The sequence below is a fragment of the Leishmania infantum genome, chromosome 26 (genome assembly GCF_000002875.2).
Source record: "Leishmania infantum JPCM5 genome chromosome 26".
Lineage (NCBI taxonomy): Eukaryota > Euglenozoa > Kinetoplastea > Trypanosomatida > Trypanosomatidae > Leishmania > Leishmania infantum.
This window is the reverse complement of record NC_009410.2, coordinates 409,683-432,182: the sequence shown is the minus strand read 5'-3', so window position 1 is coordinate 432,182 and position 22,500 is coordinate 409,683. Positions and strand designations below refer to the sequence as shown.

Genomic DNA, 22,500 nt, shown 5'->3' with positions numbered 1-22,500 from the left:
TGGCCATACCTGGATGCACTGCGGGAGCTCTGTGAGGGGGGTGCCCCAGACACCACCCCCGGCGAGTGGCCGCTGCCCGCCAAATGAGGAGGTTGGAAAGGTGAACGGTGCCACAGGGCTCTTCAATTTCCGTGATGCAGTGGCGCGCGAGAAGAGCGAACGACTTTCGGGGTTAGTGCCCCTAGACGGAACGCTTGCGCTGGGTTCGTCCTCATCAGTACCAGGAAGCGCGGCGGTCTTTGCGCTCTCAGACGGCAGAGTCGCTGACACTGCGGTCGGCGGGCGAGATCCCACGAGCGAAGTCAAGCGCTGGAAAAAGCGCCGCCTTCCGCGACTGCTGTTGCCGTCGATGGTGGCGGTGACGGCCCCGAGGCTGCTAGCGCCATGGGAAGCGCTCACAGATGTAGGCGCGGCAGTGGGAACAGCCGCAGTTGAGGTGGTCGCTGCGCCAGGCATATCTCGGCGCTGGGCACAGATCCAGCGCGGCATGAACGTTGGGTCGGCGGAAGGCAGTCGACCAGAGCAAGAGGACCATGCCTGACGCGTGTAGGCTTCCAGCCGACTCGACAGCGCCTGGGGGAGGTACTCCTTCACGATGGAGAGGCGAGAATAGCGGTTCTGCTCGGCCGCCACGCGGTCGCGGCACACGTTCTTTGCCTCCTGCTCTGTCTCGCGTGCGCTGGTCGAGAAGATGCTGATGATGTCTGCGCCGTGGACGCACAGTAGGTAGGCGCCGTTGCCGACAAACTGCAGATGATGCACGACCGCCAGTCCTGCTGCAGACGATGCGACAGCCGTGGCTGCCTCCGTGGCCCAGGAGGTCATTGTCCCCGTGTGCGAGGCTGAGGATGGAGGTGAGGAAGCAGCGATAAACAGCCCGCTGGCCGACGCCGGCGTCGCGGTGCCGTGCGACCTCGCCGTATCTCCAGCCGCGGACGCGTTAGTCAGAAGCATTGCACCGGTAGACGACGCCGCCTCTGAACCGCCACTGGAGGCCCTGCCAGACGTTCCCGCCAGCGCTGCATGACCGCGTGCAATGTATCGCGAGACCCCTGGGAGAGACGCCATGACGACTTGAGGCGCTGCCAGGCGTACGCCAACGCGAAACTCACGCAGGAGAACAAAAGCCGCTGCTCCAGCGGAGTCGGCGGAGGGGGAGGAAGGATGGTCGCTGTACGGCGTCGCGATCTCGTGCTGCGGCCCCTGAAGCATCCAAAGGGTGATGCGAGTGGCGTACTCGCTCGACGCGGCGACAAGGGTCACGAGCCCCACACTGCTCGATCCGTCCACCTGACCGCTGCCCATCGAGCCGCCTGTCTGGTCGCCTGCGCCAGCCTCTGTGTCTCGCGACAGCAGCCGCGCAATCGACGAGGGCCAGCCAACGTACAGGGCGAGATTGCAGAGCGGGTTACGATGCGCAGTTCCTTGAGTGGCGATGTGCTGCAGGAAAGAGGTGGTTCGGCCGGTCGTCACGGCGGTGCTGCCGGTGAAGAGATGTGCTTGGCCCTCCGCTGCGTACTCTGTGTCAGGCGCGCTTGCCGAGCTGCTCATGCCTGCGCTGCGGACTGGGCCTGTGTAGCGCACCTCTGGCCCAGAGACATACCGGTGCAGTGCAAATCCCTTGCCCTCTTCTCCCGCCGGCAGCAGCACTAGACTTCGTGCGTAGTCCACCACCACCGGGATGACGGGCAGCGAGACGGCAGCTGTCCGCGTGCCACGGTCTCCGATCTGGCCGCCGGGCCTGCTGGCTAAGGATGCGAACGAGGTCACACGGAGGCCCCCCTCGACGGCGTCGGGTGCGGTGGCCGCACTTGCTGAGCTGGGCGACGTGCCGGGGTCGGGCAGCTTTTCCCACACGCGCACAGGGGCGTTGGCCCAGTCAGCGGTGGCCGCTACGAAGGCATAGCGACTTGCCACAGCGGCAGACAAGGGCAGTGACTGCCGCAGACATGTCCACTCCCGTTCTATCGGATTGGTATACATCCGCAGCTCTGCCGTGGTGAGGACAAAGAGCAGCCGCGCGTCGAGGAAGAGGCGCACCACCGGGTCTGGCATCAGAAGGTAGTGCTGGAGCTCGCCGTCGCGGATAAACTGCACGCATTGCGGCGTTCCCATCGGCGTTGGGCCGCCGCCGACCAACGCCATCCACGTCTGCTCGTAGAGAAACGCCATCACGGCCACGCCGCCACCCTCGAACCCGACGTAGTCGTCCTCGCTCTCCCCTGCGCCGTCGGATGCCCGGCGGCCCGCAGCGGCAGACGACGACGAGGCTGCGGAAGAGGACGCAAAACTGTCCATCCGTTGCACGACAACACGACCAGCGTCGCCGAAATCGCTGATGGAGGGGTCGACGTAGATGTCCTCATCCTTGCTCCGCTCCAGCACCGCAGTTGGCTCCTGCGTGAGACGCATGCACTGCGACGGGTGCGTCTCACTCATCATGGCAGGCGCCTCCGCAGGTGCACCGTCGCCGCCAGTAACGTGGCCGGCCTCCATTGCAGTGCCCGAGGCTGCTGCTGCTGGGGAAGGTGCAGTGTGGATTGTAGCTGCCTCGCCTTGCTGCGGATGCAGCGACTTGATGTCCGTCGCCAATTTATCCTTGCGCGAGCTCAGGCTCTGGCGGTCGCGCTTCATGTGTGCAAAGGCACGACCGGCGGTGGTCAAGAAAGAGCCGAGGTCATTCTCGAGGTCCATGGGGAGTCCCCGGTCGTACTCGGAGCTGTCACTGTCCTCCTCGCTGAGTACTTCGTCAGGAAGCAAAGGCGCCGTGGCTCCTGAAGCAGTGGCGTGTCTAGGCGCGTGCGAGCGGTCGGCGGTGCCGTTCGGCGTCACCATGGGTGGTGCGCGAGAGGGTGCTTCCGTTGCCGTCGACTGCGATGGCGAGGAACAAGCAGCCTTCGCAGCTCTCTGCTGCTGCTGCTGCCGCATGCGCTCGCGGATGTGAGAAAAAGTTAGAAGATCGACGTTGTACTGCGGGTCGAGGAGGAGCTGGCTCTGAGCAGGGAGTGCGCGCAACTCGTCTGCCGCGTTTGCAGCAACACCGTGCACCGGCGTCGCCGACCGTTTCTCTTCCTGTGCCATCCACGGCGACACCGTTGACATCGCTGCCGCTGCTTGAGTGCCGCCGCCGCCGTGTGCTTCAGCCGCGGCCGGCGCGCCAACGACGCGGAACACGAGAAAGCCGCGCGTGTGTCCGACGCCGATGCGCGTCCCAGTTTGGTTCAGTGTTAGACACAGCGGCGTGAGAATGGCATGGCGGTTTGCCGTGCCCATGGAATCACGAGCGGCACTCTTTTCATTCCCCTCTTCCGCTCCTGCAGCCACACTCCTCGCGGTGCCACTGGACGACGTGAATGCAGAACGCAACGGCGGTACGCCCTGCACCTCGCCATCGGACGAGAGCACTTCCCAGTCGGAGTCGGACATGGTTTTCACGGAGATCGACGCTTCGCTTACGCGTGTGCGTGCGTGTGTGTGTCCGTCTGTGTGCTTGCAGGCACCTTTGGAGACGATTGAGGGCTCTCTCACTTCGTTACCAAGCCTGTATATGCGCGCGACGACGGGCAGGATAATGAGCGCACACGCACCAGCCAGCTAACACACAAGAACTAGCAGTCCACAACTGCAATAAACAGAGAAAATGGTAAGACAACCAAAACAGCAGCAGTAGCAGCAGGTGTGCGGCAGAGCAACAATATGGGGAAGGAAAGCAAGGGTCGATGGGTAAAGTGAATGATGATGATGATGTGCGTGTGCGTGCGCGCCTGTTTCGTGCCTTTCAGCTGTGTAGAAATAGATGCCGTAGAAGCAGCAACAGCGATGGAGAGAAGCACACAAACACCCACCCACCCACAAAAAAAACTCAGAAAAAGAAGGTGAGGGCCTTTTAGAAGCAACAAGAAGGCAGAAGCAAAATACTCAGCACCCGCGCACCTGCAGAGGCTCCCCTTGCGGCGACGTGCGAGAGGGGAGGGGGCGGGGGAGGCAACGCAGTGGAGGGCGCAAGCAGAGAGAGAGAGAGAAACGAAAGCCTAAGCACGGAGGAAAACGAGTCCAGACACACACACACACACACACACACACACACGCCCACGGACTGATACAGCGAGCGGCAGTAGCAGGCAGCGCTTCGTACCTTTCCACCCTCAGACGAGGGTGTGCGTGTGTGTGTGTGGGGGGGGGGCCGATACATGCATTTGCGTGTAGAACGATCATGCACATGTGCGTGCATGCGCGTATGTGCACATGAACAGAAGAGGTAAAGGGATAGAAGGAGGGGCAGCACACAGAGACGGCAGTGACGTGCGAGGAAGAACAACAGGAGTGCAGGGGAGTCGCCCCCGCTCCTTCTCACCGTTGGTACATGGTCCTATTACTGGACTCTGCTTCATGTGAAGATAAGGGAAGAGCTTGGGGAGCGGGGGAAGTGGGCGGCTGCCAAGGTGCATGCCTCTCACATGGTGCTGCGTGAGCTTCATGCTCTAGCTCAGGCTGCATGGGAGAGAGAAAGGAAGGCCTTACGCTGCACGAATCAAGAACCACTTCATACACCCGAGAAGAGGCACTACTCTCCGCAAGAGAGCAGCGATACCAGAGTATTGGGTGACTCAAGGATGCAACATTGAAAGCAACCAGCCATCCACCACCCACCGCTTTTCTCTGCGGCAACCTTCGCCTCCTGTGATGTCCACCTGCTGTTTCCTTCTCGCTCTCCCTCTCTCCGTGCCTTTCTCCGTTTTCTTTTTTGAAAGCTTTTTTTTTGAAATTTTGTTTTCGTTTTCGTTTCTCATACGCGCACTGTGTGATGATGATGTACCTACGTGGCATGTATATGTATATATATGTATATGTTGTTATTTCGCTGTCGTCTTTGCCTCCGCTCATGAGTCGCTTTTTTCTACTCGTGAACACTGCGGATGGCGGGGGCAGGGAGGGGGAGGGGATGTGTGTGGGGTGGGGTGGCGAGGCAGCTTCAGCTCACCTGCCCCGTTGCCACTCCTCTGCGACATGGACTCCCATGGACGTTTACCCAACCAGGAGGCTCTCCCCTCCTCGACGACGTGGTGTGGTGCAGTACAAATGCAAGCACACTCCGCTAAAACGCCGGCGGCTTGCTCGTTGTCGCCACCGATGTCGCCGCTTGCTGGATGTACGCGACCAGGTCCTCGTCGTTCGCGATGCGCGTCGTCCAGCGCTCACCGACTGTCATCATCTTTTCTCCCAGGTACCAGACAGCGTAGCACCGCTTGCGGCGCACCTCGTCCGACTCGACGACGTCCTGCAGCACCATCTGCACCGCGTAGCGCAGCACGCCGTGGATGTCCGCGACGACTGCGTCGTACTCCATGTTGAAGTACTCCGCCATCAACTTACGCGACACACCCTCAGAAGTGAGCCGCGTCTTGTCCGAGAAGGCCTCGTAGATGCGATCCATGCCTGCGAAGATCTTGCGCGTGACAAGCATCTTCGGTGCGTAGAAAGGGCGGATGCCGAGGAAGCGCTGCGCTCCGACAACGTAGGCCTCCCCCACCTCGTAGAGGAGCGGCTTGCCAAAGCATGCCTCGGCCATGTACCGCACAAACCTGTCACAGCGCTCCTCAAAGTCGCGCGAAAAGCAGTTGTACTCGTTGCTTCCGGGGTGCAGCACGAACGGGGATGACGACGATGCCGAAGCCGCCCCGTGGGGCGCTGCTCTGCCCCCGCTCCCCGGCGCACCACCACCGCCGCCAAGCTCTTCCATGATCGAGTTGTGCACCTCACGATCGATGCGGATGCCGGCGGATGCGCCCGCGCCGTTCGTGCTCCGGCGACAACCTGTTGCAGCGGCGGAGCTGCTACGAACCTTACCCGACTTCAAATAGTCTGGCAGGCTGCTGCTAGAGGCGGGGTGAGAGTAAGTGGCGCGGCGACGACTGCCCTCCGCACCACCGGCACCCGTCGACGCGGACGCTCCTCTGTAGTACGGCGTCGTCGGCCGCTGCGCGTGCACGTCAGCGATGGCAGCCAGCTCCACGGCCACCTGCCGCACCCGAATGCACTGCAGCTCCTCCAGCTCGTGAATGGACACGCTCACCTGCGCCTCGTTGCGCAGCGCCCAGTGCGACCGGAGTAGCTCGCCAACCAGCACGCGGCGGAAACCCTCTCCGCCAAACACGCTCTGCACTATCTCCGACGGCGTGCGAGACATGAATTTGCCAAACTTGCTCTCGTGCAGGCGGACAGCTTGCACGCCGCCAAGGTCGTAGGCCTTGCGCTTCTCCGGGTTCGACAGAACTTGGTAGGCGCTTGAGATCTCCTCGAACTTGTGCTGAGCCTCGGCCTTCTCCTCTGGTGACAGTGGCCCGCCAACACTGCGGTGGCTCTGCACGACGTCGGGGTGGAACACCATGGCGAGCTTCTTGTACTGCTTCTTGATCTCCTGCGTGCTGGCGGTGCGGCGCACCTGCAGCACCTCGTACGGATTGCGCATCTGGTTGCTGCCGTCGAGACCTTCTTTATCTGCCGACGCCCCCTGCGGACCACAGGTCCCCTTTGGCATAAACTTGTCCGTCATCATATCCACGCTGAAGCCCATGGAAGCCATGCGGTCGGCCCACTTATGCTGCGTTTTTATCCGCTTGCGGCGGAATTCGGCGCGCCCGATAGTGCGCAGCACGCGCTTCTCGAGCTGCAGCTCGTGGCGAAAGAGGCGCGAGTCAGCCACGGTGCACCGCATCCACCGGCCGCTGAGGGCGTCAAACATGTACTTCCCGGTGATGCTGCTCACTGGTCCGTAGAGGGTGTTGCAGAGGCCTCGGCTAAGGTGAAGCAGTGGTGACACGACCCAGCCGTAGCACAGGAACTCAACCGCCTTGACGAGACCAATGGCGGCACCTCTGCACGCCCCTTGCACCGTGCCGTGGTCCTTTATGCCGCGAAGAGTGCCGAAGACGACACACCCGACGGCGTCCTGCGCGGAGACGACGCTGTTCCACAAGATTTGATACAACGAGATCCAGATGTGGCGCTTCGGGGTGAGATTCAGTCGACTGTAGTAGTTCAACCGATGCAGTGCACGCCTGCGACGGAGGTGGTCGAGGTTGGCGTTAAGGGTGGCAAGATCGGTGCCGTGTGACGGAGCCTCGCCATGGGACGCGCAGCGGCCTGCTTGCCTGGCGCGCGGCCAGAGCACCCGAAGGCTCAAGAAACGCAGCACAGGGTCTGAAGTGCCACACCATGCGGCGTACGGAGAGGCGCGCAGTGCCGCCTCCACCGTCGCTGCAGAGGTGTCCTTGCGTGACGACTTTGCCGCAGCGCCATCGCTTTGCTGCTGGTTGCCTGCCGCCTTCAAGAGCTGCACCACCTTGTCCATTCGAGTCGGACGACCGGAGAAGGTCGCCGGGGCAGTGTCCACGAGCCATTGAGCCCGGTCGCACAGGCAGTACCGGATGCGCCGCAGCTCGGCATCGAGAGCGTCGGCCTTGTGTGCGAGGCGGTGAGCGACGGGCATGTGCTCGTCGCCGTCAGCGTCGCGAAGGGCGGCGAATTCCTCGTCTTCCAGCATCTGATCCTCTTCATCCTCCTTCGTTTGATTGTGGTCGTCGTCGCGTGCATTGCTGCTGCTGCTGCTGCTGCCGTGTGCACCACTCATGGACGTCCTCCAGCTTGTTGTGTACGAGCACGCTACATGCAGCCGCACTCCACTGCCACCGGCGTTGCTGCCTCTTCTCGCGATAGGACGCGGCAGCCCGCAAACCCAGCGCGGCGCTCTGAGACCCTGTGCCACACAGTGCGCCGAGGTTACACGCAACATGACAACGAAAAGCTGTGAAAGGCTGTCCGATGCTTGTACGCGTTTGTGTGGAGGAGGAGCGCGATGCGCGCGCAAAGTAAATACAACACAGAAGGTACAGCAAAATGGGATGAGTGCCGGGAGAGGCTTGAGGTGCGGGGTTGGGGAGAGAGAGCCCAGGGCGTTGGGAGGGGTTTTGCGATGGGCGGCCCGTCTGCCACGGACACCACAACCGATGCCACCGATGCCATTTGGCATCGCGCATGAGTGAGAAGGAAACAGAAGAAGCAAAAAGAGGAGAGAGGAGAGGGGTGCGGTGCGTGTGGGAGGAAGCGTCAGCTTCCTTCGCCGTCTATCAGAGGCGGGGGGAGGGAAGAGGCGCGTCTGATTCGCCACCGTCCACCCCTTCTCCGCCTTGCACTCTCTCGCTTACTGTCACGGTCACCAGAAGAGACTCCAAGCGGCTACTGCGACACACTCTCGCCTCCCTCCCCCTTCCCCGCCCTGCACGACAGCGTGTCGTGATTTTGTTTTGAGTGTATATCGCATCGTATCACAGCATCCTACTCACGTACACCCACGCAGAGAGACATGCAGACACTCGACCTCACATGAGCACTCGACAGCGACAAGAAAAAAGCAAGGTGAGCACTTCACGCGAGCAGCAACGACCATCACGCAGGCGTGCGCCTCCGTGGCAGAGGGAAGCACAGAACAAAGATGAAAAAAAAATATAAAAACCGACGAGGACGCACTTGCCCGCCTGCAGCGGGCTGCGAGATGAGGAGGAGAGAGAGACGTAAGCGCGCACACCTGCGGAGGGCTGCTGCGGCATGTGTGTGTGTGTGTGTGTGTGAGGGGCGCATTGGGGTGGAAGGGGGAGGGTCGCCGCCGTCTACTGGGAGAGAGTGACACAGATGTCCCGGTAGACCAGCGTGGCCACGAGCGACTCTAGTGCGCGTGTGAGCAGAGCGCTCTCCCCAATACCACTCGCATTATTGTTCGCCTTTGATGCAGGTGAGGACGGTACTGCAGGCACTGGTGCCTCCGCCGCCATGGTGGCCGTTGGCACCGCGGGACACTGGCTGGAGTAGGATGCTGATGCGCTGCTCATTGGACGCGGTGCCGTCTCAGAGGCGTACGTCATGCTGCACATGCTGACCCCCAGCTGCCGGGACACACACCGCAGAGAGGTCATGGCCTGCTCTAGCGCAGTCGGCGCTACCACCGGGAAGGCAGACGTGTTCATCACCTTCGCCGTCTGACTGAGCGCAATGCCCACCGACGCAGGCAGCTGCAGCCTTTCGAAACAGTCACCGTGCATCGACGGTGCATGCGGTGCTCTGTCTGTAGCCTGTGGAGACTGTGCCGTAGCGCTGGTCGAAACGCTTGATGGCCGCCGCATCAGGCCCGAGTCGACGGACGACGCCATCGACATGCCAGAGGCGGACAAGGCGGAGTTTTGTGGGGACGGCTTCGCGGCACCCGACCACCCTTCCGCGACTCCGTCCTCTCCGCCGTTGCCTGCTCGGACCTTGAGGTGCAGCATGGACGGTGTTCCCGGCTCGTTATGGGAGAGGCTCGCCTCCTCCAGTGGACTCTTGCCACTGACCAGATACACCGGCGACAGTTTTGGTGCGCCGGGCTCAGCTTCGTTGCTCACTTCCACAACACTAACGGCTGGCTGAGGCACCCCGCAGCTCTGCAGCTGCTGATAGAGCAGTCGAATGTGCTGCCCACCAAACAGCTCCGTGACGCGGTGGCATCGACGCTGCCGCTGATTCTGGCCGCGCAGCTGCAGTGGCCGCGGCACAGAGCACTTGGTCTCTTCAAGGAGGGAGAGGGACACACAGGCGCTCGAGGCGAGCTGGTCTGCATCAGCACCCTGCTGCGCGCTGTCGTCGAGCTCTCGAGACTGATCTCCGCCGCTGCTGTTGCTGCTGCCCATCTGGGCCACGGGCGCGTCCCCAGCGGAGTCGCAGTTGGGGCCAGGACGCGTGGCGGTGGCGCCACCGCCGGGGGAGGTTCTATCGCCCCCACCCGCACATCTGGAGCTCTGGCGGCGCAGGATGACGATCACGTAGCCGTCGAGGTTGGTGCTTAGCTTTGCCAGCTGCGGCAGAAACTCGGCCATCGTGAAGGGGCGCGAGGTGCCGCCGACCGTGTCGCCGGCGGTAAGTCCAGGGATGATGGCAGTACCGGCGCCGATACCGCCACCGCGCACATGAGGGGACGAGAGTCCTGGTGATACCATCGACACCGCACTTGGCGCAGCTGCTGTGGCCGCCGTCAACGCGGTTGCACCTGTGACAGCAGACGTGTCAATGGGTATGCCGACGATCTCCACCTGGGTGGAGACAGGCAAGATGTTGACGGCGGCCGCAGTGGCTGCGGTTGCTGCTGGTGCAGCGGCGGTGGCAGTCACCGGCGGCCGCAGCTGGAAATACGTCGTCACCGGCGCCATCATGCGCTCGAACGACGCCGCTGCAGGGCACCCACAGACACGCCGGCAGGCCGCGTTCACATAACTGCCACTGCTGCTGCCTAACCCAACCGGGACTCCACGTTGCCCGGTAGCGCCACACCAATGCGCACCTTCGTTCTGATCCCCTGCCACCGTGTAAGCGCCACTAATCAAAGCAGCCGTGAGAGGCGAGGCCATTACGTCCGGGGGTGCTGCGCCTAGGCCCAGCTGGTACCGCAAAACCATCTCGCGAACCAGTGCCTGACGCTGCGCAGCGTAAGACTCGGGGCCAGTGCCACATAGAGGCGTCACCACGGTTTGTGAGCTCGCACAGTTCGCGGGGTCAGCGAAAAAGCCGCTTGCGCCGGTGGCCCTCGCCCCCAGAGAGAGTCCGCTCCCTCCGGAGGCTGCCGCCGCCGCTGCTGCTGCTGAGGTCGGCGTCGGCGTCGTGCATGCCGTCGTGGCCGGCATAGATGAGAGACGCACCACTGCGCCGACTTGACGAAACAGTGCTCGCAGCACACACACGCCGCTGTCGAGAGCCACGGGCAGCGCCGGTAGTTTGCCCTCCGTGTGCGGCGTTGCTGGCACACCTTCACCGTTCACGGCGAAGGAGGTGGCGGCCTGCGGACCATCCGGAAGACATGAAATCGGCTTGCTTGTTGCCGGGGATGAGGCGACTGCTGCAGCTCCCACCGAAGAGGGCACTGTGGTGACGAGGGAGGCATTCTCGTGGAGAAGGAAAGAGGACAGTGCGGGCGACGAGGCTCGCGCGGCTATGAAAGGGCTCACCGGCGCCGCCGCTTGGAGAGGGAGCTGCGGTAAAAGCCACGCCGCAGGTGCGAGCCCGCGCAGGGCTGCAGCGTCTGTGCTGTTGCCGCTGGCGCAAGCGGCGGCTGTCCCGTCGGCGTCGCCGAAGGTGACGTCATCCACGCGAATCGACAGCTTCGGCCGTCGCGCCGACGTTTTCGTCATAGCCGCTGGCGCCGTATTGCTGTCTGTTGCTTGGTTTTGCTGGTGAGCGTCATACTTCTCGCTTTCCGTGCACTGAGGTGCCGGCGAGGTGATACCGGCTGTTGCGGCGATGGGCGGCACCTGGACTGCGGTCTGCGTGCCGCTACTCTGGTCGGTGACCGAGCTAGACCGAAGCGCTGTCTCCGCGTCAACATCTGCGTAAGGGTGTGCAGATAGGGTTCCAAACGGGGTCTCTTGATGCTGCTGCGGCGCCTCGGTGCCATCGTTTGCAGCGGCAAGGTCGCGCTCGTCAATCAAGATGACAGCGATGCGCCGCCGTCGACGTGCCAGCGCCACGGCCTGGCGAAGAGGGCCTGGGCTACCATCGATGCTGATGAGGAGCCGACGGGGTGGGGTAACGGTGCGCCGCGCACGCGTCGAGGACGACGATGGCTGCGGTAACTGTGGTTGCGCCGATGCGATCTTGGGTGACTTTATGGCGGGCCGTGCAGACAGTGACAGGATCGAGTCGTCCCCTCTTGCGGATTCGAGGCTAACAGGAGACGTGTACCCGCTCCCGCCCAACCCGGTGCTCGCCTGCACCCCGGCGGCATTCGTGCTGGTCCTTTCGCTCAGCCGCCTGCTGGCAGCGCCACGCGCTTGACAGTGGTCGCGAGTCTGCAAGGGTGATGCCGACGCAGACGATGGCGTGGCCGCCGCCTTCATGGCAGGCAACGTCATCGTCGACAGAGCACGACAGGCAGGTAGTGACACCGACGCTCGAACTCGCGCCCAAATAGAGGACCACGAGGGCAAAGACCTGCTTGACACCGCTGCCGTCGGGCACAACGATGCCGCGGACGGCTTCGAGGTTGCATGCCGTGGTGCTTCACAGCCGCGCCGCTGAAGATGGATCCCTATCCTACCATCGGTGCCGAGCAGTTCACTGGAGCTGCACAATCGTGCGTAGTACCAGAGGGGCAGCTTCGAGCTGCTGTGCAGCGTGGCGGCGGCGTGGGGTGCTTCGTGGGCATCGAGGATGCTGTCCGCGAGATGATCGTAGCACCTGCGACACACGCGGCAGAGGTACCACGTGATGCACCGCACCGAATCCACCTCTACTTTATAGCTTTCGCGGCGGTAGGCGTCGTCGTTGTCGATGATGCTGCCGCTCGCGCTGCCACCGCTGTTGGCGTCGCTACCACGCGCGGTGGCCAAAGCAGTTTCAGCGGAGGCAATGCGTTTCCCTTTGCGCGTCTCCAATGAGCAGTTCAAGGTGCCGCCGTCTCCGGCCGCCACTCCTTGCTGGCTCTGCTGCTGATCATCGTGGTGCTCGAATAGGCAACGGTGATTCAGCAAAGAGTCGGACATGAGTAAGGCACAGCCGCTCGCCCCCCCACCGTGGGTGGCGGAGCTGCCGCGCAGCAGATGCGACGAGAACCCCTGTTCGAAGCCGACCATGACCTCTGGTGTTGCCCATACCTGGGAAGGCACTTCGCCGGTGGCGGTGGAGGGGGAGATGGCGTTGATGCTTGCGGAGTAGAGACTGCTTGACACACGGCGGCTATGATGCACGCTTGGCATTTCCTGAGTGTGGCTGTTTCCTTGCGATGGGGTCCGTGACGGCGGCGGTGCCGCTGACGCGGTGGCCATCGACTTCGCGGAGGCAAAGCGGCAGCCGCTGTTTTCCGTTGGCGCATTGCCTTCGTTGCGTGGCCGAGGCGCCGACGGCAGCGCTGGCATCTCGGCCTCCGCGCATGGCGCGTTGAACCGTCCGCTATTGCTGCCGCGGTGATGTACAGTCGCCGTCGTCATGGTCGTCGTGCTGCTGCTGCCGCTGCGCTCCCACTTCCCTGCACCGTCATCTTTGGTGCCCCTCACATGCGCTGGCACGTCGTCTCGCCTTTCGGCGAGCTGCTCCCGTTTCGGTGGCTGGGTCTCCATCGCGGGAGCCCGTTGAGGACCCTGCGGTGACTGGCGGGGCAGCGGCACCGCATACAAAGAGCCGGCAGAGGACGAGCGCGTAAACAGTGTCGCCTCTGCTTCATCGCCGCCAGTGCTGCTGCTGTTGGCCCTGCTGCGCCGCGCCTCGTTCTTCGACGTGACAGAGATGGATGATTTGGCGCCGTTTAGCGACGGAGCGCGGTTTAGCAAGGAGGAGGCGGGGACGGCGGTAGGCGTGACTACACCAGACCTTGCCGGGATCTCAGCAGGTGACCCTCTTGCCGAGCTAGTCTCCACGTGACGAGACCTGGACGGAGGAGGCACCGGTCGCAGCCACAGCCGCTTCTCCGTGCACGCGTCGCAGAAGACGCCGCCGCAGTGGCGGCAGTGATGACGGCGGCAACGAAAGAGCGAAAAAATGGCCTCACACCCCGTGCACCGCGCGGCCGAATGATCGTCGCGCCAAAGACGCGGATGAAGCATGGGTGCGTGCGCGGCGCGTGGGCTCCTGCGCGTATCCCGAGCAAGCGATGAAGGGCACCGGTGAGCTGCCGATGACTGCCAGCGAAGGGCAGAGGGAGCGAGAGGGTGAGGAGCGCGCAAGCAAACAGAGAAAAGCAGATGGCGAAAGACAGCTGAAGCACGCGCACAAAGAGAAAAAGGCGGGTGCACCAACGCCGCCGCCGGGGGGGGGAGGGAGGGAGGGGAGATATACGCACACGGACACACACACACACAGAGGTAGAAGGTAGGGGTGGATATACCAACCAACACGTCAGATAGGAATGACGGAGAGATACTCGGGAAAAAGAGCCGGTGGGAGGGCGGTCTAGACACTCGCACGAGACTAGTCGATAGCTCCCTGAGCTGTACCAAACGATGGGGAGGAGAGGGGGGGGTACAGTAGGGGAGGGGGGGGTAGGGGTGGAGAGAGAAAAGCACACGCCCACCCACGAATGGAAACAAAGCACGCAAAATGAAGGGAGAGATCGTAGACGGCGGCCAGCAGCGGCGGCCAATCGTACCCGCCTTTTCACGAGGCGACAGAGTAGCAGCGGCAGCAGCAGCAACAGTTATATAATAAGACAAGAAACAGGGGAATCGGCAGTAGACGACCGGGCGTCTCACGCGTTGTCGTCGCCGCACCCCTCTCCCTCCTCCTCTTCCCTCTCTGTCTCCCTCGTCACGCACAAACACAATGAAGAGAAGCAAAGATGTCCTCTTCTCGATCTTCTTAGCGAACGCGCAAGACCGCTCCTTCAAAGAGAGAGAGACGCCCGCACCGACAAGAGGTGGCCGGTGGTGTGTGGGAGAGAGAAAGAAAGCACTAGGAGGCGAGGGGCAGCACTGATAGCCGTGCTGAGCGGCAGGCACAACGACAACGCCCACGAACACGAAAGAAGCAGAGAAACGGAAAAAAAAACGAAGTGATGATGGATTATGAGCCGCCGAAAAGACCGTGTGCGCACCCACCTGTGGCTAGGCGTGTGCCCGTATGTGGGCGCCTCTCCGTGGCGGCGTGAGCGAGATGCTCACGCTGACAGAAAGGGGAAGAGGACACGACGGGAGAGCGATATGCACTCCCCGAACACGTTCAGCACGAGGCAGGTGATGCACGAACAACAAAGACCCACAACTCCGGCAGCCTCAGCACACGGGTGAGCGTGCGACTGCAGAGGAAACACACACACACACAGACACAGGGGTGAGGAGCCGACAAAGGCGGAAGAAAGGGCAAAGCATGAATTCGCGACAAGGGAAGGCAGCCACACTCTCCGAGAGAAGGGCAGGGGAAAGACAGGAGGGGGCGGAGGACGGCAATCAGACAAGCGCAGCGGGCCGGTGGGGGGAGGGGGAGGGAGGGAGGCAGGGCGCGCACGACGACCAAAAAAAAACGAGGAAATGCGGGAAAACAAAATGAAAAAAAAAATGGATGCCTCCTTGTGCACGCCTAGTTAGACGGAGAGACAGACGCGCACACAGACGAGCAGAAATACAGTTTCTCCCAGCTGTGTCACGGCTGCTATGGCGGTGAGCGCAAGAGAAGGAGAGCGGAGGGGTGGGTGGGTGGTGTACACGAGAAGAAGAAATGAGGGAGGGAGGAAGGATGGGAAGAAGAGGTCGGAGACGCGGGTACGATCAAATGGAAACTGGAGAAGGTACATAGAAGAAAAAGAAAGACAGACGTACACACGGGCGGCTCACGGTAAAGAAGACTGACGGACTGATATATATATATATATGCGTATATATTTATTGATGTATCAAAGGCGGATGCACGGAGAGGTACTTTAGAGAAAGTGAAAAGGAGGAGAAGGAGGGAGGTATGTATGTGTGTGGCAGAAGAGGGGGCAAGGGGGCCTTGATCGGCTCAGACAATACGCGAGGCTCTAAAACAGAGAAGGTATGCACACAGCAGACGCACTTCCCTTCGTACACACGCGCGCGCAAGGCAAGCAACAACAACACGACAGAGAAAGAAAGAGAGCGGGGGAAAAGGGAAGGCGGTGGCCGCGATGACGACGAAGGCATACTACTGATCAACGAAGCGAGGCGATCTCAAGAAAACAACAACTAAAGAGAACAGAACACAAAAAAAATGTTGGATGCGAGAGTGCGGTAGTGGGATGGGGTGGGATGTGCGAGGTTAAAGGGAAAGAAAAGACAGAGAGGGTGGGGAAAGGGGGTAATGAAGAACGGCAGCGGGCGGGTGAGGGGTGATGGTGGTGGGAGTACGTGTCTAAGGAACGGCAAGACGAAGCAGAAGAAAGCCAACAACAAGATGAAAGACACACACACGCACAATATATATATATATATATATACGGGAAGTCATACAGAGAACTATGCGCTCACACGGACGCTAAAGAAAACAAAGAAGAAACACCTTTCTGACGTACATATAGCGCTTCGACATACACGCAGGCCACGCATGTAACAATCAATGCAGGGGAGGATGATCGCGGGTGGTTGGAAAACCAGCAAAAATCGTTTCCGTCTTTTTTTTCCTTGTCTTCGATGGATGATGATGAGGGGGAGAAGGGGTGGGGGAGAGGTGAAGAAGGAGTAGGGGGAGAAAAGGAGGTCCACAAGCAGAGAGATAGGAAGAGAGATGGAAGCACAGATGGAGACAAATTCTTTCACGAAGAGCAGCAGCAGCAGTACAGAGAAAGCCCAAGAAAAAACGCGCAAAATAAAAATGGAAAGGAGCAAAGTACAAACAAAAACAGAAAAGTGAAGAGACTGAGACAGAGAGGAGAGGCAGAGGGAAGGAGAGAGAGGAGAACGGGGACAAGATGAATGAAACGCAAGCAGATCAACGCACTTGCGACACTGGTGCTTAAGAGAGGGGGCGGGAGAGAAAGAAACAGCGAGAACGCTAGTGAAAGAGAAGCAGCAGCAAGTCGGAATACCTGTAACGAGTTAGTACGCGCCGTGATACTCAGAGGAACCTATACAAGAAAAGACCAAATAAGGAAAGGGAGGAAAGAGAGAGGAGCAGCAGCGGCAGCAGCAACAACGGGATCTGTCGGCCTCTATGGGTACACCCAGCACTCGAAGACAAAACCACGCACTCAATCAGCCACGGCGCAACATAAGTTAGCCAGTAATAACTGCCTCAACGCCAATTGAGAGGAAGACAGGCACACCCCCCACACCCAAACACAGACACACACGGGCGACGATGGCAAACAAAAGCGCAGCTGAACAACGAAGACAACGCGGAATTTGTAAGAGTAAGCAAAGGCTATATATATATGTGTGTGTGTATATATATGTGTATATATTCAGAGAGAGAGTGAGCGTAAGAGAGCGAAGTGGTGGTGGTGGGGCAGCTCGGGGAGGGGGAGGGGGCGCGCACACACGACGGTGAAGACAGCTGAAAAAGGGATTCAAAGCAGTAGGCGGCAACAGCGTGCGGGCGGCAGCAAACAAATGGAGGAGAGAAAGGAAAAGATTCCCCGCAACACGTACGCAGAGAAGCAGTAGACTAGGTGGAAGGGCAGGTCGGTAGGTCGGCGCAGGAGAAGAGGGGCGACGTGCCGACGGCTTCCGCTGGGTGTGATTGTTTATGTCTCTCTTCTTTGCCTTCTTTTTTTGTTTGTTTTGCTGTGACGTCCTCTGCGGGAAACTTTGTTTTGTTACGCGTCACTGTCGACGGCACGGGTGTGCGGCAGACGTGGCGGAGGGCTCGAACTGAGCGCGCGTGGGAGGAGGACGAGGAAGAGGGGGAGAGAGAGAGAGACTACTCGAGCCGAGTAAGAAGGAACGCAAACACTGAAAGAGGGAGGGAGAGGGAGGCAGAAAGCATACAGAGAGACGATCAGCACAGCTGGAGTACACACCGAAAAAAACGCCACGCACGCGCACAGCAGAGAGGTCGAGGCGAGAGAAGAAACGAAAAAAAAGGCAAGCGTTCAAAGGGAAGGGAGGGAGAGGGAGATCGATTCGACACCCGTGAGTGCGTGCGTGCGTGCGCGTCGACGCTTCGTGGGAAGGAGAGACGGCGAGGAGGAAGCAGAGCAAAGCAGGAGACACTAAAGAAGCGTCCCACGGACAACAGGCGTAAACGAAAACAAAGGCAAAGAGGGGGTTGGCAACAAGTAAAAAGAACTCTATTTGTTTGTATTGAGCTCGAACACACACACACACACACAAACACATACACGCACAGACACACAAGAGCAGCGGCTTCAAGTCGGACTCTGCGATCGCGAGTATATATATATATATGTGTGTGTGTGTGTATGCGAGTATGATGATGGTGATGTGCGCGCGTATGTGCCGGTTTCGTGCGTGCCGTGCACGGATAGGCTGGGGCGTGGGGCCCAGAATGAGATGTTCAACGGGCGAGTGAAGAAATAACGTAGCTGACCAGCAGCAGCGCATGCGTCTCGGATTCCGTGCTGCGTCGAGAGGGGGTAGGTGGAGGGGTGAAGATATGCACAGAGAGGGAAAAGGCGCTGCTGCACCTTCTTCTTTCTTTTGTTTTCGTCCTTAAAGGACGAGTTGGAGAGAGCGAGTGAGAAAGCGCAGCTGTGTGTGCATGCACGTGTGCCGATAGAGAGAGAGTCGGCGCCGTATCCGGTGCTGCGAGCGTGCGAGTGTGGCAGCCTCGTATTTCGCTTTTCCCTTTGCTGGTTCGGCCTTCGCTCGCAGCAGGCAGAAGAAGAGGGAAGGGGGAGGGGGAGTGGTGTGGATAAGGAATGCGCTTCGTTCCTGAGGCCGTGTGAAACACGCTCCCGTGCTGCGCTTCTGTTTATCTCTTTGCTCCTGGGAAACCGACGTATACGCGTGCGTGCGTATTGGGGGGGGGAGGCGGCGGCCACGAAATAGATGTGAGAGAGAGTCAGAGGGCGACAGAGAAAGAGAGCGAGTGACTTACTCATGCGTGCACAAGCAGCGGCACCATGTTTGCCTCAGTTGAAGGAGAAAGGGGGGAGGAAGAAAGGGGAACTTNGCCGAGAGCGGCTGGCACACATCCCCTCACGCTCTCCCCCCACAGACATACGCTCATCAGGTTCATCACCGGTTGTGCGTGGGTTCGACCATCTTCTCACCGCACCCATGTCTGGTAGAAGCTGAAGATGACCTTCAGCGCATGCGGGGGAGATACAGTCGTCGTCTTTGGGAGGAGGGTCAGCCTGCCCTGGCGGACTTTCCGCAATTTTAAAGCACGGGAGAACAAGAAAGAAAAAGCGCGAAGGCTCCCGGAATGCGTTCCTCTCTCATCCCGTGTTCTGTGGGGGGTTTTGCTCGCGTCGATAGAGCTTAGCGATTACACGCACGCGCCGACCCACAGAGAGAGAGAGTGAAGTGCACGCGCACACAAGAAAAACTGCATCCGTCGACACTCGTTACTCATTGTCCGTCTCCCCGTCCTCCCGACCTCACCTGCCATGACGGCGCACGAAGAGAGCGAGCGAGAGAGGGAAAGGAATGGGCAGTGATGCATCAGATTAAGCGATCGGTTAGTTAGACGCAGTGGAGGCAACAACAACGAACACTAGAGGGCATAGCGCCACACCTGCAGCACACCACCTCTACCTCACACAGGCATGCCTGAAAGCACACCCACAAGCAGAAACCTCCGAAGGGAGACTACCTCGCTGAGGCAGCCAGCTTCAGACGCTCGCCAAGGGTCAGCTTCTCAGCGCGGGACTTCTTGCGAATGGCGTGCACCTGCTTGTCGTTGCGCAGGAAAACGTCGGTGCTCTGCCCTGAAACCTCGAACATCGTCACCTGCTTCCCCACTGAACCGACGCCGCCCTTGACGGACTTTGCAGAGTCCCGCTCGGACATCTTCGCACTTACGGCTGCCTTCTGCTGCGGCGGAGCGCGGCGCTTCGCTCGGCCACTGCTCTGCACTCCGCGCAGATGGTGGCGTGCGTCCTCGTCCTCGTCCATTTGTGCAGCAGCAGCCGTGGCGCTGTTCTTGCCGATTTGTCGCTGAACAGCGCGGAGCGCTGCGCGATCACCGCCGCCCTCATAGCTTTCTGCATCGTCCTCCCCGCCAACGTCAGGGACGACGGAGAACATCTCCGCCTCGTAGCGCTCCCGACGTGCGGAGGCTTTGGCGCGCCGCTCGTCGATCGTCTGAAGCAATTTCGCATACTCGGGATTGCGCCGGTCAAGAGCGAAGGAGGAGGCAGCGCCGCCCGCTGTACGGCCAAAGGCACGCGCAAATCGCGGATCCGCCTTCGCCGTCGCCAGTGCCGAGTTGCGCGGCGCTGCCGCTGCGGCATCACCGCCAGCCTGCGCGTCGTCGGCGTCCTCGTCGTTCTCCTTGGCTCGGTGGAAGCGACTGATGCGATCCGCCCACCGCTTGGAATGCCGCTCCTTCGCCTTCGAGGCGACATAGTTGTTGAAGGCTGTGGGGTCCACTACGGCGCGCAGCTCGCGGTACAGCCCGTTCTCGATAAAGGCGCCGTGCATGACAGGACGCACCTTGCCACCTGCAAGGTCCTCGGCGGCGATGCCCAGCGCGTTCATCTCGTCCTTTGAAATGAACGTGAAGTCGTCGTACACCGTCGTCGTCTCCTTCTCTTCCAGCTCCTCCGTCATCACCTCCAGGAAGGAGGCCCAGCGCGGGGCTGCGCCGAGTTGAGGGATAAAGTGCACCTGCACCCGCGGCACGTCGCAGCAGAGAGCGACCACACCGCTGTCGTCGCTCTCGTACGGCGCCACCATGTTGTGCTGACTCTTGAAGAGGGTGAAGTCAGTGATGTCCGCCGGGGCATCGATTGTCGTGAAGTTGCTGCCGTCGTGCTTGTTCCACACCTTCAGCGAGCGGGTGTCGGCGGAGAGGACGAAGCTGGCCTCGCCAGTGGCGGTGCTCTTGCCATGGAAGAAGTATGTCTTCACAATGGGCAGACTGTTCATGTGGTCCTTCACGAGCAGCGGCTTCTGCAGGCGGACGTCGTACAGCAGTACCTCGCCGCTCTCAAGGCCGCAGGTGAAGAGGAGACCACCGCTTTCTTCCGTGGCGATGTGCCGAACCTCGCACGGCTCATCGATGCCGGAGCTGCTGCCGCTTCCGGCCACCTGCACGCGAGCCACAGCCGCGCCGACACGACTATCCCAGGCCTCGATCGCGCCGTCGCATCCAGCTGTCAACACTACACCACTGACCGGGCCGTGCCGTCCGAACACCTCCACATGATTCACGCCGTCTGCGCTGCTCGTCTGGTAGCTCTCCACAAACGCGCCGGTTTCAAGGTTGATGCGGTAGACCTCCGGCGAGACGCCAGCAGACAAGAGATCCGCCTGGAACTGGTTGTACGCGAGGGAGCGCTGGAGATGCGGCACACGAACCCTGTCTACGATCGCAGAGGTGTGGTGAATGGTGATCTGCCGCCCTTCCCCGCGCAGTGCAAACTTGCGGTAGTCGGGTGAGAGGCACACACCAGAGAGAATGTTCATGTCCGCGTTGAAACTGAACTTCATGCTAAGGTCGTTCACGTCGAAACACTTGAGGCGGTACGGGTAGTCGCCAGCGGCGAAGAGATGCGTTCCATTGGCGCAACGGAAGATACAGCGCGCGCAGTGCGGGAACTCGAGGTCGTGCAGCAGCTCCACGCGGTTCTCCTGCCCTGCCGACGCCCGCTTGTTCTTGCGACGCTCACTGAGCCACTCCGGCAGCGATTTGCCAGCCGTGAGGTTGTACGTCTTCACCGTGTTGTGAAGAGAGACCTGCATGGCTCTCGATTAGCGCGCAGAGCTGTCCTTGCAGTTGTTTCTGTGTGTCTGTGTCTAAAGGTGATGGAGGCGCTGCTGAAAAGCTCTTGGCGATGACCCCCCTGTCCCCCTCTCTCCCCCGAGAAGGAACACGAAGAAGAAGAGGACAGAGAGATGAGCGGAGGGGAGCTTCCAAGCAAAGCGGGGGCGAGAGGTGCAGCCGTGCTCAGTGACGCGCAAGCACTCCCAGACTGGACTGCGATGGTGCGGGAGGAAGGGTGCCGGGAGGGGTGAGTGATCGGGAAGACATCGACCGCAAAGAGAAAGGGACGCACGCCGGCAGAGAGAGAGGTATAGGAAGAGCGAGATGTCAGCACCATACGCACTTGCTGGTGACGGCGCACGTTTAAGCAGCCAAGGCCGAGGGTTGAAGGAGACACACAGACACCAACACCGATGCAGAGCCGACGGAACACGGAGACAACGGAACAGAGCCGACGCGCCTAGCGTGAGGGATACTTGCCGTATGTCTGCTACGAAACTCATTTTGTTCTGCTACTCTCTCGTAAGGAAGCAGTTGGTTATCACGAGGGCGTGCTGGGCAGTGCGCACTTACGCGCGCGGCAGGCGGAGGGGAGTAGCCTTGGGTGTATGCATGCATCTCTATCTCTGTGCATGTGTGTGTCTTGCCGGGGCCCGCAATCGTTTCCGTGCTGCGGGACGTAAGGAGCGCAAAGCGAAGCGAGAAACGCAGCGATGCGATGCAGAGTGGGCCCCGCGCTTGCGCATGGAACGTAAAGGCCGAAGGGGTTGGGGGGGGGGGCGAAAGGCAACCGAAGGCAGGCCGTTGGGCTTGCACAGCCTGGGAAGGATAAGACTGGGGAAGGGTAGGACAATGTGAAAGGGGCAGTGAGGGGAGAGCGGAGGTGATGTGAGCCGTAGAATGCAGCCAACCACGTCATTGTCGTACCGATACGCGTTGGCGCGTGTGGTTGCGAGCAGCGACATACACGTGCGGAGAGCCGGCGCAACAACAGCAAGCAAAGGCAAAGCGAGAGGGAGCAGGTAGAGGTGGGACAGTGGAGTGACAGTGAGAGGGGTGGGGGATGACCCCCTTTCATCACTTTGCGATGCATGGCCCGGAGATCGGCTACAGCTGGGCGTCATGGTCACCCGGGAACGAAGGGAC

General features: G+C 60.7%; 4 protein-coding genes across 4 annotated transcripts; all 4 read right to left on the bottom strand.

The window, feature by feature from the left end:
- On the bottom strand, positions 1-3,102 carry LINJ_26_1260 (conserved hypothetical protein; the record flags this gene model as incomplete). The annotated part of the gene is made up of 1 exon (XM_001470431.2): positions 1-3,102. A coding segment is annotated over one exon (3,102 nt), but the record flags the coding sequence as incomplete, so codon positions are not given.
- A 1,993-nt stretch (positions 3,103-5,095) lies between these two features.
- LINJ_26_1250 (conserved hypothetical protein) lies at positions 5,096-7,630 on the bottom strand (the record flags this gene model as incomplete). The annotated part of the gene is made up of 1 exon (XM_001470430.1): positions 5,096-7,630. One exon carries the CDS (start codon positions 7,628-7,630, stop codon positions 5,096-5,098), a length of 2,535 nt encoding a protein of 844 aa, XP_001470467.1.
- Positions 7,631-8,666: 1,036 nt separating this feature from the next.
- LINJ_26_1240 (hypothetical protein, unknown function) lies at positions 8,667-13,616 on the bottom strand (the record flags this gene model as incomplete). The annotated part of the gene is made up of 1 exon (XM_001470429.2): positions 8,667-13,616. One exon carries the CDS (start codon positions 13,614-13,616, stop codon positions 8,667-8,669), a length of 4,950 nt encoding a protein of 1,649 aa, XP_001470466.2.
- Positions 13,617-19,235: 5,619 nt separating this feature from the next.
- On the bottom strand, positions 19,236-21,332 carry LINJ_26_1230 (conserved hypothetical protein; the record flags this gene model as incomplete). The annotated part of the gene is made up of 1 exon (XM_001470428.1): positions 19,236-21,332. One exon carries the CDS (start codon positions 21,330-21,332, stop codon positions 19,236-19,238), a length of 2,097 nt encoding a protein of 698 aa, XP_001470465.1.
- Positions 21,333-22,500: the final 1,168 nt, after the last annotated feature.